The sequence below is a fragment of the Takifugu rubripes genome, chromosome 9, assembly GCF_901000725.2.
Source record: "Takifugu rubripes chromosome 9, fTakRub1.2, whole genome shotgun sequence".
Taxonomy (NCBI): Eukaryota; Metazoa; Chordata; class Actinopteri; order Tetraodontiformes; family Tetraodontidae; genus Takifugu; species Takifugu rubripes.
In genome coordinates this window covers 13,899,392-13,916,196 of record NC_042293.1, presented here as the reverse complement: position 1 = coordinate 13,916,196, position 16,805 = coordinate 13,899,392, and the positions used below count along the sequence as shown (strand labels likewise).

At 49.3% G+C, this 16,805-nt stretch overlaps 2 protein-coding genes across 6 annotated transcripts; both read left to right on the top strand.

The window, feature by feature from the left end:
• The first annotated feature begins 589 nt into the window (after nucleotides 1-589).
• pidd1 (p53-induced death domain protein 1) lies at nucleotides 590-7,017 on the top strand. Of its 2 annotated transcripts, XM_011607592.2 has the most exons (15): nucleotides 597-1,672; nucleotides 1,778-2,191; nucleotides 2,292-2,444; nucleotides 2,522-2,573; nucleotides 2,655-2,856; nucleotides 3,020-3,169; nucleotides 3,269-3,442; nucleotides 3,513-3,660; nucleotides 4,157-4,292; nucleotides 4,367-4,517; nucleotides 4,634-4,757; nucleotides 4,831-4,946; nucleotides 5,327-5,434; nucleotides 5,515-5,711; nucleotides 6,281-7,017. In XM_011607592.2, the coding sequence occupies exons 1-15, from the start codon at nucleotides 1,147-1,149 to the stop codon at nucleotides 6,582-6,584; spliced, it is 2,955 nt and encodes a 984-aa protein (XP_011605894.2). In that variant the 5' UTR covers nucleotides 597-1,146; the 3' UTR covers nucleotides 6,585-7,017. The 2 variants fall into 2 exon arrangements, 1 of the variants encoding a protein (XP_011605894.2); XR_003889560.1 differs by lacking the exon at nucleotides 6,281-7,017 and having other exon boundaries at nucleotides 590-1,672; nucleotides 4,831-4,977; nucleotides 5,515-5,656.
• A 273-nt stretch (nucleotides 7,018-7,290) lies between these two features.
• Nucleotides 7,291-16,686, top strand: slc25a22a (solute carrier family 25 member 22a). Of its 4 annotated transcripts, none has more exons than XM_029841758.1 (11): nucleotides 7,291-7,365; nucleotides 11,257-11,390; nucleotides 11,460-11,585; nucleotides 11,665-11,720; nucleotides 11,813-11,903; nucleotides 12,351-12,405; nucleotides 12,860-12,920; nucleotides 13,138-13,282; nucleotides 13,376-13,530; nucleotides 13,611-13,686; nucleotides 14,072-16,686. In XM_029841758.1, the coding sequence occupies exons 2-11, from the start codon at nucleotides 11,371-11,373 to the stop codon at nucleotides 14,223-14,225; spliced, it is 939 nt and encodes a 312-aa protein (XP_029697618.1). In that variant the 5' UTR covers nucleotides 7,291-7,365; nucleotides 11,257-11,370; the 3' UTR covers nucleotides 14,226-16,686. The 4 variants fall into 4 exon arrangements, with proteins under 4 accessions (XP_029697618.1, XP_003967743.1, XP_029697619.1 ...); XM_003967694.3 differs by having other exon boundaries at nucleotides 7,318-7,479; XM_029841759.1 differs by lacking the exon at nucleotides 7,291-7,365 and adding an exon at nucleotides 7,637-8,263.
• Nucleotides 16,687-16,805: the final 119 nt, after the last annotated feature.

Sequence of the window (16,805 nt, the reverse complement as noted above, 5' to 3'; positions counted from 1 at the left end):
AAGTAAGATATCAATACGTCATAGCCGACGACAGGTCAGGTCGCAGCAAGTTAAAAAAAACATGTTTTTTGTACTAAATTTATGTGACAATTACCTCTGTTTACCTAAAAGGCCCAACCTATGTTCGGCTTTATCTTGCTGATTTTTTTTTTCTTAAGGAGGAATTTGCATTGATCCGTCCAGAGGATATTGGGTAATGGTTTACAAATCGATTGAGCAAACCAGTGACAGCGCTTCATGTTCTGTTCATTTCTGCCAATTCTAATTTAAAATATGTAATAAAAAATACAATACATCTGTAGATGTTTATTGCAGGAATAGTCATATTACACGTAGGAGTTATTACATGCTAACACGATTTCACAGAAGAATCCCATCAAAAAATAGGGATCGGGTTTTGATGAATGGGCCAACTCGAGAAGGAAAAAAAATCATAATAATCAACATTTAAACATTGTATTGATCGTGCGTCGAATCTGAACGCTGAACTACTTAGACAGCAGACGCGCAACAGCGCCACACTGTGGTCAGAATGAGGTACTGCAACACTGACAGCTTACCGCCCCCTGCTCAAATTTTGGCGGCGCTCTTACAAGGGGCACTTGCTATGTGTGTCGGGAACAACCGAAAAGGCGGCACAGTTGCTGCTCTCTTGTTATATGGACGATTAGACTCCGCTCGTCGCTTGTCGGTGAACTCTGTGTAAACAATGGTCGGACATGATTTGAAGCCCTTTCGTTCAAAAGTGTCACAAGGAAGTGCTCAAACAGAGACGCAGCCTCGATTGGCGATAGTTTCGGTTAGCACGGTAACATTAAATTGTAACAATACTTGTTATATTGTACGGTTCCGTCTACATTATCTGTCAGATCATTAAGAGTTTAATCAAACCAGATGTGTACAGGATGCAGTTGCTAATATTTGTAGCACAGCTGCTGTTAGCTGTGAGCTAGAATCAATGCAATTGTTTCAGACACCTTGCAAGCATGTATAGAAAATTATTGCCTGAATTCCGGCGGGCATCTGCCCAAGTCTTGCTTAACTACTGATTATTCTTACCATGAAATATTCACATAATGCCTAACTTAAACCCGAGAAGGAAATTAATTCGGAGAAAGCTTTCTAGAACTGTAAACATTAGCTTAAATGGAAAAAGGCAACCACGAAGGGGAAGGTCGTGATGAAATTCACAGGGAACAGTCCGATGTTACCACGGATGGTCCAGGTCTGAGGTTCCCTGGACTTTTAAATGACCAGGCTCAGGAGAAGTCAAGTAGGCTCAGATCTCAAGGCCAAACTAAAGATATGGATGAAGAGAGCGATGCTGCACCTGCGACTCCCCCCAGCTTCACCTGTGGTCCTTTCATATCAAGCATGCCCCTACATCTACATCCCAGTTTGTCTTCATCCTCATCGTCCTCCTCCTCTGGGGTGTGTCTCAGTCCCCCCTTGCCTCCCTCGGTGGAGCTGACGTCTGTGTTGGCTGATACCAGGCTGACCCTGGATGTGTACAAAGGAGGAGCGGCTGCACTGCCTCTGCTTTGGGCCTCCATCCCAGAGCAGCTAATGGGAGTGCAGTACCTCACAGTGGGATCAGAGGACAAAGCAGGCCTGGATGATGCACTGGATGTCATCCCCAATCTGACAGATCTGCACACACTCACGATCCGAGGTACAGTTATGAATACGTTGTCATAATACATGTTCATGCCACACAACAGTGCCAAACAGATGTTTCATTGAACATTTACATATGAACAAATATATCTGATTCCAGGACACCGTTTTTATGATGCACAAGGTGACCCTCTTCCAGGCCTGCTGACCACTCTGCCCATGTCCTTTTCCTGCCTTTCTCAATTGGTGCACCTGGACCTCTCCTTCAACCAGCTCTCCTGTGTGCCTCCCTGCCTCCTTGGATTGCCGACATTGTCGTCTTTGCTCCTTTGCCAAAACCGGATCTCAGAATTGCCTTCTGATGTCGGCCAGTTGTCCTCTCTCACCTACCTCTCCCTCCTGGGGAACAAACTAATCACTCTTCCCCCGAGTCTGGGTCAACTGTCAGGGCTGCGCACGCTGGATGTTTCCCTCAACCTTCTGCAGCGACTACCTGATGAAATTGGCTCCCTGGGGGGTCTTGTTAAGTTGGAATTGTCCCAAAACAAACTGAGGCAGCTACCAGAGAGCATGGGTGAGTGTACGGGTGCAAAGGTATTGTCGTTTCTTTGTTGTGTTTGTTAAAGTCACAGTTGCATCATTAACCAAGAACACTTCCTCTCCTTTGTTGCCAGGTTCTCTCTCCTCTCTCAGGGAGCTTTTCATCTACAGCAACGATATCCGTGTCGTCCCACCTTGTCTGAACAAACTGCCCTTGCTAAAAATAGACATGCGTGGCAACCCTTTGGGACGACCCCCCACGCCTCCTCCTCTCCCTCCTGTACCTGGTAATGGAAAAAGAGACTCTTACTGATCTATGTTCTCTCAACAGATTGGCCCCTGAGCACCTTTATTTTCTTTACAGATCCAGCAGAAACCAAAATTCAAGAACTGCATCTGAGATTTAATCAGCGCAGGTGAACTAAACCAGGGATTACTGTCGACACGTCGTGTTTCTGAGCAGTAATTTATACCGCGGTGCTCCTTTTGCTCTTTAGCTTTTGTGTTTCGCCCGCTGGGTGTCACGTGTTTCTCCCGGGGGGGGCTGAGCTGCTGTTCCCCCCAGGGTGCCTGTTGACAACCACAAGATTGGAGTGGGTTGAAAAGACACCAGAAAAGACGTTGGTACATCTGGAAGAGCATGAAATCTTACTGAGTTGTCCCCTGGAGCTTCGACCACATGGAATCAAATTTTTTAAAGTACGTATTGAAGCACTGAAAACTATATAAAGAAATATGGGAAGATTTAAAGGTCATCATAATTATTTCAATGCATTTAGATCACATGTTCGTAGCATTGTGTGGACAGGTGAAAATCCACTAATCTGTTGAACAACCACTTTTCATCTTTTGGCTGTTGCAGCCTGTAGAGGTGTGTGTGCCGTATCACCGGCCCAAGAGAACCGAGGTGGTGGTGCAGAGGTTTGATGGATTCTCATGGAGCACTCTGCCCACGGTGCTGAGGAGAGGACGTAAACACCGGAGCGGTAGCCAGAGTCGCCGTCCTCCCAGGGTAAAGCATCCCAGTGCAAGACCTTTTAATAAAGCCGTAGCTGTCTTTTCTGTGACGGTGACAAATTTTAATGTCAGTGTTTAAACAAACGACCTCTAGCTGGCCTGCTGCACAGTGCGCCAGTTCTCCTGGTTTATGGTTGTGTCCCGACCGGTAAAGGACAGTTGCTCTCTTACATCAGCTGGAACTCTGCTCGTTTCCAGCGCCGACCCAGGAATAAAGCTCCACTTCCCGCCAGACTCCACCTTGGAGAACCGCACTGTAACCTTACAGGTATCCCTTCAGTCCAAATAACAATGACAACCCTTTCTGTCGTAGAATTTCACCGTCCTGCTCTCTTTAGGTGCTTCAGGTGTCTGCAGCGGAGATACAGGTTCTGTGTGGAGACCCTCAGGCTCGAGTTAGCCCCCTTCTCTGCCTCTCCCAGAATCCAAGCACAGATTTCCTGCAGCCTGTCAAAGTCCAGGTTCCCCTGCCTCCTGGAGTCACAGGTGCAGTGTGTTCACGTGGGGCCTTCTGACCTTGGGCATTTGCTCAAAGTGGCGCCTACTTACTTTTCTATGCCGCCGCACAGTCTGCTGTTGTCACCGTCTTTGCTTGTAGCCGCCTGAGCTCGTAGAAAGGTTAGCTGTGAACTGTTGGCCCTGCTTTTAATGAAGTCTGCCTCGCTCTGCGCTGGGCGTCTGGTGACCTTGTGTCGGGGGAACAGTCGGCACCGACCGCGTCTCAAGCGGCTTCTGCTGCTGCCTGAAAAACACTTTAGAAAAGATAATGATCTTCTGACAGGGCGGTTTTGCTGAGAATCCTTATGCGGTCCTGCTAAAAACAAAGCCATTTCAACCCGTTTATGTCACCAGAGAAGTTCCGAATACTGAAATTCTGTGCCGTTACAAATTACAGGTGTAATTCTGCTGTGTTGGACAGCACCGGCGCGGTCGACCCTCCTCCCTATGCATGATTCTATATTGTTTTCTTCTGTTTTTGAAGGTCATACAGCTGACATGTCCTGCTTGCATCTCCTACACGGAGACCCTGCGGCCCAAAGTTGGACTGACATCACATCCCAGGTGTCTCTCTACGTCACCCACGTCTACGCTATCTTCTACATCACACATTTCTCCTGGTGAGATTTTGGCCCTGTATTGTGTGTTCCGTGTATCCACTGTAGTTGTTTTTACACCCTGTGTGTGGTCACAGGTACTGGTTGTGGTACACCACTCAGCGAATCGTTTGTGGAACCGTGAGGAAAGTCTACCAGAAGCTAAAGCAGTTCAAGGTCCAGTTTCTCGTCCTGCAGCGCAAAACGGATCCTTCACAAGTTATTCTGCAGTGTTTACCTTCGAACAAGGTTTGTTGCTCCTCTCTCTGCTCTGTAGAGTTCATTTAACTACGTCCTGGACCCGTGTGAGGGGGGTGAACCCTGAACACATGGAGAAAAGCCAAATTCTGCTGCGGTGTGCACAGGTGGACAACAGGGTGCAGTCTCTGGCGGAGCTTTACGACGGACCGCAGCCCTCAGACATGTGCGACCTGCTGGAAGGGGAGCAGTTCTTTGCCGGCTTTGAGAGGGGCTTGGACATCAGCACAGGTCTGAAGGTTTGGTTCAGGTCTCAGACGGGTTGTTCTTTTCCTGCTGCTCACAGTCTGCTGGTGTCCCACAGAGAGACCGGACTGCGTGGAGGGAAGACTGTGCTTTGTGTTTTACTCCAGCCTGAAGAACCTGAAGGAGGTTTACATCTGTGCAGTGGAGGGTCATACAGGACCTGTGAGGGGCCAGGTGAGAAGATCACAGTCATCAACCAACTACGGTGACCTTTACTGTCTCTGGCCAAACATAAAGTCCATTTTCCACATTATTCCGAGTATGCATGGACCTAATATAACGTTTATTTGCAGGTAATTATTGTCTCCTGTTTATGATGATATTGTTTTAATACTAATATTTAGTATTAGGGAATAATTTAGAGTTTGGTTATCATACCAGTAGCTACTTCAAACTGCAAACCTATCTTTTTAGCATAAAGAGAAACTAATAATGAGAGAAAAGTCAAAAGGTCTGAGCTTGCTGCACTGTAATTATGGCCGCGCTGAATTCTCTGGACTGGATTATGATCTCTGAGTCCCACCACATGATGATGCCACCAACCTGTGCTGCAGGTGTCCTTCTATAGAGGGGAGATCCCCGGTGATCTGCCCGAGGAACTGGCCAGGAAGAGGAAAGGCCACGATAACCAGTGGCTTGCAACGTTACCAGTTAAGCTTCCGGTGAGGGACAGTTTTCGGCTTTGACATTGAACATCCTCCTGCAGTCCTGCTTGAAATCAGCTCCCGTGTTTTTGCCGCAGGCCGCAGATTCGGAAAATGGTTTCTTGGTGGAAAATTCCCAGCATCCGCCGCTGAACCTGGGCGATCCTGAGAGCGGCTACCTGACAGAATCCAACCTGCTGTCCATCTCTCTCCAGATAGGACAAGACTGGCGGGTCGTCGGCATCAACCTTGGCTTAAGCTACGAGGAACTGGATCGCATCCAGTACAAAAGCAGGTCAGTAATGTTTAAATTTGACGTCTTTTGGTCTATAATGATATTTAAAAAGGGAGAAACCTGCCTGGTGAAGCACCGGCAGTCCAGACCTTTGTACATGGGGATTACGGCGTCAGACCTGCGGAACACTGATTTGTAGCATCTCTGCATGAGCGAGTGATGTAACGAGTGCGTGCATGTGTGAGATACAGAAAGCACACTGGGAGAGAAGGAGAAGAGGGGTTTGATTGTTTTAATCTGCACTGTCAGCCATCGCGGAGCCATCTGGGACACTGTAGGAGATTACACGTAGAGTGGTGCTCATCTGTCCCTCCTCTTCCTCCTCCTCCTCCTCCTCCTCTTCCTCAAGCCTCATGATTTATCCTGAGGGTGGAAGAACAAATGGAAAAGATGTTTTCTTTCGGATGCTTGAATTGGAGCTCTGGCGTCCTCCCGTGTCAGTAAAATTGTGGAATTTTTATGTGGGCAGGACTGAAATCATATCCGCTTACTGACATTATGTAATGTGCTGCTAAATTCAATATCAAAGCTGATTCCATAAGATAAAATCCTCTTGCTCTGGCCACCAGGGACAACTTGGGAGCCCTGGTGCTCGACATGCTGTTTCACTGGGCCAGAGGGCAGAGAAGGGCCGGGCCGGGCGCCGTGTCGAGGCTGGTGAGCGCCATGATCGAGAGCGGGAGGAGGGACCTGGCCGATGAGATAGAGGACACGGTTCGTATAGGAAGGAGAAAGTACTCGGAGTCTCTGAAGAGGGTGGGCCTGGAAGAGGAGAGCTCCACTTTGAGCGAAGGCACAGCAGTCGGCGCACCCATGCCGGGTCCAGATGGTCAAAGGTCACCGTCGCAGCCCTCGCTTCACGCCGCTGTCTAAACAAACGCATTGGAGTCGAAGATGGATAACCAGCTCATGGAGCGAGGCGCCGCCTGAAACTCTACATCTGTCCTTTCCCAACGTGGTGTGCAGCCACTGTAACCATAGTAACTATACCTATAATATCATGTCATGTTGTGACCCACGGCGGCCATACCATTGCCCCAAACAGTGTTTTGTTCATTTTAAATGTATTTAAGGAATTTTGGGGCTGCGTGATCAGATTGGCCTTTGTGGACGTGCACAGGCTGGACTATGACTGGTGCCTTTTGGTTTAACAAAGATAACTTGACTAACAGCGAGTATTTTTTTTTTTTTTATCATAGTTTCAGAATGAAGATTCACATTAGAACATTTTTATGTAGTTCCAGCTTTTATACGTTGGAGGACTATATAAGGAAACTAAGAAATAAATACAATTTATCTAAAGGTTGCTTTTAAATGTATGGGTTCTCTGGAGGTATTGAAAATGCTGAATTGACGTCACTCAATTCGTGTCACCTACACGTATTGAGTGACGTCAATTCAGCAAAAACAGCCATTTTGCCCCTCTGAGGATGTTCAAGGTTATCAGGTTTACGTCACCATGACGCCGGGGCCCCGCCCCCTTCACCTGGGAGCAGAGCAGCAGTTGGGCCACTCGCCACCAGGGGGTGCAATTTCTCAAACGCTCCCGTTCCATCTGATTTCTCCAACGCACCCCCCCCCCCCCGCGCCGCCTGCCCGCGCTCACTCCCACCTCCTCTGCCTCCCTCCAGACGCTTGGACGCTAGTAATGCCGGTAGGTTCGCTTTTCTCTTCTGTCAGTCAAAGTTGGAGCGTTAAAACAAGAAAACCCGCTTTGGTTTAGCAGCGCCAGCCGCCACCGGAGAGGTAACGGGACCAGCCGCATGTGGTACGTAACGTGCGGCTGCACGATGCGTCGCCCGGAGTCTGGTCCTGAAATCCTTTAACAATCACTGATGTTGGGAATTTGACACATTTACGCCATTATAAATTTTGGGGGAGCCAGAAAGGGACGCACGAAGCTGGTTGCTGATGCATGATGATGCGTGTGTGTGTGTGTGTGCGGGGATTGAGGCTTCGACGCGGGAGGAAGCGGCTCATCCTGCATTTTGCTGCAAACCTCGATTTTCCTGCACATACGCGCGCAACGATGCGAGCTCGTGTAAAACGCACATTGGTGTATCAACGCAATGACGCGCACGTTGCGTGCGCGTCTCAGAATGGTTCTCCTCGCGGCAGGTGCAGGCTCAACCCTGAGATGCGGAGACGTTTCTAACGGCTGCCGTTGGCTTCACGGGGATCGGATGAGGCGCCGAACCGGTCCGAGAGTCCGTCGCGCCGCAGCTGTTGGCCGCCCTCTGCCGGCTCCTCCGGGCCGGGAGGCTCCCGTGGGCAGCGATGGTGGCGGTGGGGGGGCGAAACCCACTCGATCTGCGCCCACCTCCCCTGTCATTAACCCAGAGCGTGTGACTGGCGTTCGATAGGCATCGGTATCCTGTCAGCATTCAAACGGGACGATTCTTTATTCACGTCAGCCATCTCCTGCTGGAGGACATGCAGTTGTATCCGTTTGGCTCCCATAAAACCCACAGCAGTCACACATGACACCGGCGGGTTGTGTGGAAGGATCCAGTGAATGAAAGTGCTCCTGCAGCCTTCAAATAATTGATGAGGTGAGCCGTTGTGGGGTGGACCGTGACGTCTATGTTTTCCAGGGGACCTGTTTCGGGCTTTCATTGACTTTAAACAGGAGTTTGGGCTGGACCAACAGGACTGTTTAATATTTAATCTGCACTGGACTGCACTCCACCGCTGACTGTAATCTGCAACATTTGGAGATGCTGTTGGAGAAAATGAAAAGGGATTAACACGAGAAACTACCCCGAGTGATGCTGGGATCACGGCTCCTTCGAAGCGATCGCTGTCTGAAAGTCGTGCTTTTCTGATTCCAGTTCACCTCCCGTTCAGGCTGGAAGACCCTGCGGTGGCCCTGGTGGCTCCCACTTTATTCAGCAGGTATTAGGTTTATAATCCTGATGCTGCAGAGAAGAGTAATCAGATTTATCTGTGACACCACAAATGTTATCCCCTGTTTCCGCTCTCGATGGCCAAAAATAGACACAACTTATGCTGGTGCTGGAAAAAAGGCAGCAGCTGTTGATTATAAGGGAGAGTGTTGAGACAATATCTTGAAAATGAGCCATTACAGACAATATCACGCTGTCATTTGAGGCATTTGACTTGTATATTATGGACATGAGTGTGGTGGTTTTGACCCTCCAGGCTGCAGGAACGCACGTGTGTGTCTGGGTGTTGAAGCCGTCTGTGCTGTGGGGGTTTGTTTTTTTTGAGTCTCGAGCTAGAGAATCCTGTTTCTATGAAAATGGGCTGAAAATGAGGAAGAGCGCGCCAGCGTTGTCCTGACTCGGCAACATTTCTCCACTGAGTCACAGTCATGCCTGCGCACCGCTGACAGCGCGCTCACTTCCTCTCATTAGCATCCACTCACCTCCAATGACCTTTGCCCCCTCTCAAGGAGCTCCTGTTGATAAGATATGACTGCTTTATGTATTCATGAGTGAAAGGAAAACTCCAGATGTTACGCAATTACTTTCTATATTGGCCATGCGGTATCAATCATAGACGTTGTGTGACTCCGCTGACACACCCTGCATTGGGGCATTAAAATCATCACTGGTTTGTCTCCCTTCACGCACATGTGCGCCTTTGTTGAGTGAGGAGCCAATAAGGTCGCTAATCACTTATATATTGTGACTATTCCACATCCACTATTCCAACTGCTTTCCAGCAAATGTTTGACTGTCTGTGACTGGAGGCAAATGGGAATCAAGAATGCAAAGTTTACGGCTTTGCGTCATGGAAAGCTGCAGGTAGTTTGCCCTTTTGACACACGTGCGACACTCGCGGACGGTAAAAACGCCAATTCCTCAATATACGATTGCTCATTTTTTGCCCTGACTTTTGGTGCACGTGCGCCGCTTCGCTGACAACGTTCAACGTCCCCGACCTTGGCAGAAAAGCCGTGTTTATTGCCACATTACTCAAAATAAAGAACAAGGGTCAAAAGCAGCCGTTATCAGTGACTTGCACAATTGGTCCGCTTTGATCAACAGTGCTCTCCCTTCCCGCCGGTGCACCGGCTCGCCCTGCCCGCTCAGAAATGTCTTCTTCTGCGGTCCCTTTTCTGGCTCCTGATCCCCTGTAAATAAGTGATGCTGCACACTGAGGCCGGCCGTCTCCTCCAGTTGTCATGGCAGCACTGTAGCACCAGGCTGTGGACTAGATAAGCATCCCGGGGCGGGGGCGGCTGCGTGGGGTGGATGGACTGAAGTGGACAAACAAGAGGAAGACGCCAACGTTCATCATCTTCAGCCGATGGCGGCGGCGGCGGCGGCGTGGACGCTCAGGAAAGAGTGGTTGGGTAGAGGCGCTGCAGGATTGTGTTGGCGTGAGTGGAAGAACATGGAAACAGGAACCAGAAGTGCTGCGCGCAGAAATGAGAAGTGGCAACGGCAAGAGGGAGCAACGGCAGAGGGCTGGAGGAGGTCTGCTGTGTGCTGGCTGCTCCCACACCTCTGGAGCAGCCAGTGGTGGAGCCGGCCCGGCCTCAGACCCCCGGCCAGGGTAAACACGGCCTGAGTCAGGGCAGAACGGGGAGGAAAAGGCTGCGTTTGTAGTCCTGAAACCGATGGCTGCTGAGGAGCAGAGCGGTGGAGGCAGGTCAGGGAGCCACGGTGGCCGGCCGTGATTGGTGCACGGAGGGGGTGGAGGGAAGGGAAGTGGGAATGAAAGCGTCTTTTATCCACACTGAGGGTATTCAGTGTCAAAAATAGGCCAGAATCTCCGCTAAATCAGGTATATTTCATCTGTTTACGCCAACGTACCCAAAGGAGCGAGAGAGAGAGAGAGAGAGAGAGAGAGGATGAATAAAACATGGCCGCTCAAGGACGAGCCTGATGAACAGATGTTCCAGTTAGATTGATTTAACAGACAATGAGGCCGGCGTTGTGTGTTTAATAAATACCTATTTTTAACACATGAGCCACAGCATGCAGCAGAGTGGAGGTGCACCCTGTCATCTTATAACTAAAACACACAAATGATTTATTAGCTGCTCACACTGCTGATACCAGGAGAGAAGCTCTTTAGGTGACTAGCACAGCCTGATGTTGCCAGACCTTTGGGATGGGAGCAGTTTTGGAATATCCCTGATGACAGATCAATAAAAGAGGCGTCAACGTGCTTTTTGTGCTGTTTAACAGCTTCTGCAGTGGCCCGGGACAGGTGGGCTTAAACAGGAGCTCCACTAACAGAGCCCCTCACCTTCTCAATCACATCGTGTTTGTTGATCGTCTGTAAACAGGCTGGCGTCGCCTGTGTGACAGTTATCTGCACTGTTGTCATGGTTACCAAATGCTACTACCACAGAACTGTCCAACTAGCGCAACGGTTTAAGCACACCCTCGTTCAGCATCACTTCCTGTTCGTCTTTTATCCAGTGATTCGACGCAGGCCGTCTGTTTGGCAACATTTTCCCCCGAGTTAATGATGAAGCCGGTCCTCGCTCGCCGCCCTGACTGAGACGGGCTTTTGGGTTTGCGTTTGCAGGTTCTGTTGAGGAAATGTCGCTCTGTCGTTTTTGCAGATCGGCTCAAATTAAAGCGCACAGGATCCCACCGGAGCAGCAACGACCCACGGCAGCAGGACCGTCCCAGAGCACGTGCACAGACTGACACCCACCGGCCGCGGCTTCACATAAATGGCTGACAAACAAATAAGGTGAGGTCAGGAATGGCCGGCACGGCTCCATCGAGGGGCCGGGCTTCATTTTCACTGGTTTTTCCCCAGTTTGCCTGCCAAACTGATCAATGGGGGAGTCGCTGGTTTGATCGGGGTGACCTGCGTGTTTCCCATCGACTTGGCCAAGACTCGCCTGCAGAACCAGCAGAATGGATCTCGCCTTTACACCAGCATGTACGTGCTCCCTGTCTCTGATCTCCACTGCACGTGCTGCGCAGGCGCCCCCTCATTGTTGCTCCTGCTTGTGTTGCAGGTCCGATTGCCTTATTAAGACCATCCGGTCAGAGGGGTACTTTGGGATGTACCGGGGTAGGTTTTCTGCGAGAGGGTCGACCACACCAGGACGCTAACAGAGTCAGTCGCTCACTTTCTCCCCTTCTTCTTTTCTTTTCCCCTCTCAGGAGCGGCGGTGAACTTAACACTGGTCACGCCAGAGAAAGCCATCAAACTGGCCGCCAACGACTTCTTCAGACATCACCTCTCTAAGGATGGGTGAGGACTGACACACACTCACACCCCAATTACTGTCTACTAGCGCGCAGCCCTCCACATGAGCTGTCTGTTCACGCCAAGGCTCCAGGTACTCCTCCATCCTCTCAGGACATCGAAGCATCTTCAGCCGTTCTGTTTTACTTTTAAAATTTAAGGATGACAGACTGTGTTAGCGAGCTTAATTAGCACTGCTTGCACATGTAACCAGGTGTGTGCAGCCCCCCCCCCCCCAAAGGGTTGTGGGCATATGCTTTTATCGCTATGGTGACAAAAGCGCGGGTTGATGAATGATTGACTCATCTGGTTCACCTTGTGAATTATTAAGCCTCCCGCCAGTGTGACATGGCTATACAGAAGACAAAGATTAGCATCCCTATCTGTGGTGCTGACAGCTCCAGAAAGGAAGCCACCTGCTTTAAATCATTCCTCCTTTCCTTTTCTTTTCAGAAAACTTACCCTGGTCAAAGAAATGCTGGCAGGCTGCGGCGCAGGCACCTGCCAGGTGAGTTTCCACTCTTCACCTGCAACCATCAGTGTCCCTCTGCCTGTAGCAACAGCAGAATCACACTATAATTCTGTCTGGGGGAATCACCGGAATGTTGTCCTGTTACTCTCACAATGGCTGCTTGATTTGACGAGCCAGATAAGACCGAGAGGCTGTTGTCACTGAGGGCAAAGGCTTCAGTATTGCAACGTGATTAGATTAAGTGTAGCAGACCTTGGATTAAAATTGCAGCTGAGTACATGGCAATCTCACCTTTAATCCAGTTAACTAGTCACTACTCCAAGGATTACACTGGGACACGTATATATCCATTGATCTAAAGTGTACCAGTAGATACACACACTACCAATTTATCCAAAACTATTAATATTCCAAATACAAGAGTGTTAAACAGATTTACTGACAGTGTTGCAGGGGAAGCCATTACCTGACACTTTTTGTGTTGCCATAGGTAATTGTCACAACTCCTATGGAGATGCTGAAAATCCAGCTCCAAGATGCTGGGAGAATTGGTAAGAGAAACCAAATACGGCGTTATTAAAAATGAAGATAAAAATGGAGAAATCGCGACCTCGTGTGGCCATTTTAGGGATTACGTGTTGATTCTGCATCCTGTGTGTAGTGAATTCAAAATGTCTGCCCGTGTAGCTGTTTAAACTACAGCAGCACGTGGCTTTACTGTGTGAATAGATAACTGTGATGGTTCGTGTTTCCTCTGCTTCTGTGTAGCTGCTCAGAGGAAGCTGATGCCACAGACAGTAGCTCCAGGAACTGTGGAGCCCAAGTCCCCTACAGCCATGCAGATTTCCAGAGAGTTATTCAGGGAAAAGGGCATTGCTGGGCTTTATAAAGGCCTCGGTGCCACTTTGCTCAGGTAGGACAGAGTTGGCTTTTTTCCTTTTTTTTCCCAAGTTGCAACCAGCTTCAAAGTGCTCTCTCTGGATTGTGCCTCCGTTTGTGTTTGTAGAGATGTCCCTTTCTCCATCATCTACTTCCCCCTCTTTGCCAACCTGAATAATCTGGGGAAAAGAGGCGCTGAAGGACCAGCTCCTTTCTATGTGTCCTTCCTCTCAGGCTGCGCTGCAGGGAGCACAGCGGCCGTTGCTGTCAACCCCGTTGATGGTGAGCAGTGTGTGTGTGTGTGTGTGTGTGTGTGTGTGTGAACTGCTGCTGCATCTTCACCTGAGCTCTGTGTGTTTCAGTGATAAAGACTAGACTGCAGTCGCTGAACCGAGGGAGCACCGAAGACACGTACAGCGGCGTGACCGACTGCATCAGGTGACCTCATTATCTCTGCTCTGTGTGTGTGTGTGTGTGTGTGTGTGTGTAAAGTCAAGGTGAGATTTATTTAAAGCAGGTACCTCAGAGGAGGGTCTCAGGAGACATGAATGAAATCCACTCTGCAATAACAGCCACTATAGTTTGGTTTAACTCACACATGAGGGGATTTTCCAAACACGCACTGGTCCTGTTTACGTTTCCCTCCCATTAATTAATTACACGTTGAATTAACGTGTTTAATAAATGTGTGGAGATACGTCAAATGATCTCCTGGTTGCTGTAAAAGAGCACGAAGGCCGGCGACGTGTGTGCTGCCCTCTTGTGTCCGATTTAATTCACACCTCAAAGTTTCTTGTATTCATTAACTTTTCTGCCCTCTCAGGAAAATCTTGCGTAACGAGGGCCCGGCGGCCTTCCTGAAGGGGGCCTACTGTCGAGCTCTGGTCATCGCACCTCTGTTCGGCATCGCCCAGGTGGTCTACTTCCTGGGTGTGGGGGAATATATCCTCAGCTTCCTGCCTAAAAAAGACAACTAAGAAGCGCCTCCTTACTGCCCCCCCCCCCCCCACACACACTGAATTACACCGACTGTGTGAGGACGCACCTCATCTCAAAATGTTCTTTTAACGGGTCGGAACCCGACCAGCCGGTACATATTGGTTTTAATTTCTTCTGTTGAATGTCTGAAATTGTTCCGGGGGGCAGTGTTTGTTTGCCAAGCGGCCTGCGGGGGGGGGGGGGCTTCACTGGCCGATGTTTTTGGAAGCGAAGCCACAAATATCAGTCGGTGATGGATTTCTCAATGTGATTGTTGAATTTTAAAAGTGGGTCTGAGGTGGAGCGGCGTTGCCCCCCCCCCCGTAATCGCAAATCCGTTTAAATTGATTGCACATCCATGCTTTATTTAGATGAATGATGAGTAGAATATTTCCGGGACCTCGTGTCTCTCTTTATTGACCCCCGGTGACCCCCCCCTGTCTGGGATTCTCAGCCCATCATCTCCGAGGCTGCTTCAGCCTTTTTTCCTTGTCTTAACTGGAGCTTAGCAGCAGGAGCCAAAGAGCTAATGAAACCCGTTTCCTTACTGTAAACTTGACCCCCCCCCATCCCGTCCCGACACCGGAGCCCCGTCACTGGCGACCAAGATGACCTTGATGAGGGCGTCCAGTCTCGTTCCCTCCCGGCTGCTGAGGCGGGAGCAGCTTCTACTGTCACACACATAAAATATCGTTATCATTTGTGAGCTCTATTTATCACTATTCCTTTCTATAGGAGGTATAGCACTATATATATATATATATATATATATATTTCTATGTGTTGTTTATCGTGTCAGCGCGTCCACTTTAACTCTGTTGTCCATATGCAAATGATATGATTTTATGTTTTAGGATCTATTGTGTGTTTTGTACTTGACGGCTTATTTGCACACCGACCTCTTCCCGCCCCCTCCCCCCCGCTCGCTTGGAGCTAAACGCACGGTGATCTGACTGTATGCAAAGGGGGGGGCACTGGTGTGGCAGGTGGAGGTTTCTGGAGGTGCCATTTCTCCCGAGCTGGGTTATTATGGTATGGCAAGAATCGTTTCTATGACACTCTGACGGTGCTTCTGTTGTGCTCCAGGCCGAGGCTGCACTGACTGAATCTCATTATCACTGTCTGAACCAGAGGCCAAAGCTCAGGGAGGGGCAGCGGATGGGCTGGTGATCCTGTGGCCCCTCCGGCACCAAGGCAGCAGAGTTACAGGGAAAACGGGGGTGGGGGTGGGGGTGGGGGGGGGGACTGTTTGTTGTGTGAGCTTGTCCGGCAAAAAAAAACAAAACTCCTGCTTTTCCAACCAGAAACCTCCGTTTCTGTCACATATTGGTGTCGTTTTGCTTGTTGGGCCTGTTTTTGTGTTGTCAGCCACCAGCGTTTTACTGATTTTATGATCCGCTTTGGTGAAATATGGAAAATATTGTGCAAAGTTATCGGAACAGCCGTGAAGTTTTGATGAACTCGTGTGTTTTTGGTTGTGTGCGTCTGTGTAGTGCTGTAGTTGATGTGTAGTTGTGACACAGTTTTTCTCTTTGTCAGACCCCCCCTCTCCCTCTTTCTCTGTCTCTCTCCCTCTCTCTCTGTCTCTCTCTCCCTCTTTCTCTGTCTCTGTCTCTCTCTCCCTCTTTCTCTGTCTCTCTCTCCCTCTTTCTCTGTCTCTCCCTCTCTCTCTGTCTCTCTCCCTCTTTCTCTGTCTCTCTCTCCCTCTCTCTCTTTTCTTGTATCTGTCACACTTCTCTGACACTTCGCCCTCCTTAGCGTCCACAGCTTGGTGTGTGTGCATGTGTGTGTGCGTGCATGTGTGCGCGGAGGGGCACAGAAACACCGAATGTGAGTGTGTACAATCATAGAAAGCACAAAGGATTTTAAGGCACAAAACACAACTGGACAACTTGGGTTCCTGACAAATCACATTTATTTCAAAGTGTCGAGATGAACTTTTTATTGTGGCGAGAGAGTTTATGTCTGTAAAACTTGATCTATCGGGCTGGGACCGCACGTCCCGCTGATACCCACACAATGTATATCGCCTACTATATGAATCAGAATGTAACGTAGATATTATGAGATGTATTATAAATATAGTAAAGAGTTTATTACATTTTAATCGAGAGATTTGCGCTTTACATGTCACTGATATGCAATAAATGGAAGCTGCTCGCAGAGCCCGACGAACCACCACACAGCTGTCAGATTTACGATGCAACCAGGGACCTTAGAGGCCTTCTGGAATCTCCTCGCCGCCTCTGTTGTCTTTCTCCAAGAGGAATCCTGTATTAATGCACTAAACAAAGCCCCCCTCCACCCCCCACTGCCACTGTCAGCATTTCTCTGTGACAAACAGGGTGTTTATGTAGTGAATGAAACACTATCCCCACGCGACGATGTAATGGAAATGAACTCTATCTATTGTGTTCCCTGTCACAACTTACTGTTGAATAAACGGACTGTCCTGGAAAAGTCTCCTGTGATGCTTCGCGTGGCCGCTAGGGGTCAGTGTGGGCCCGCGGAGGCGACTGGTGGCGCACCCGTATGGAGCAGATGTACCACAGGTGGATGCTGAGGAAGTCAAGCCATCA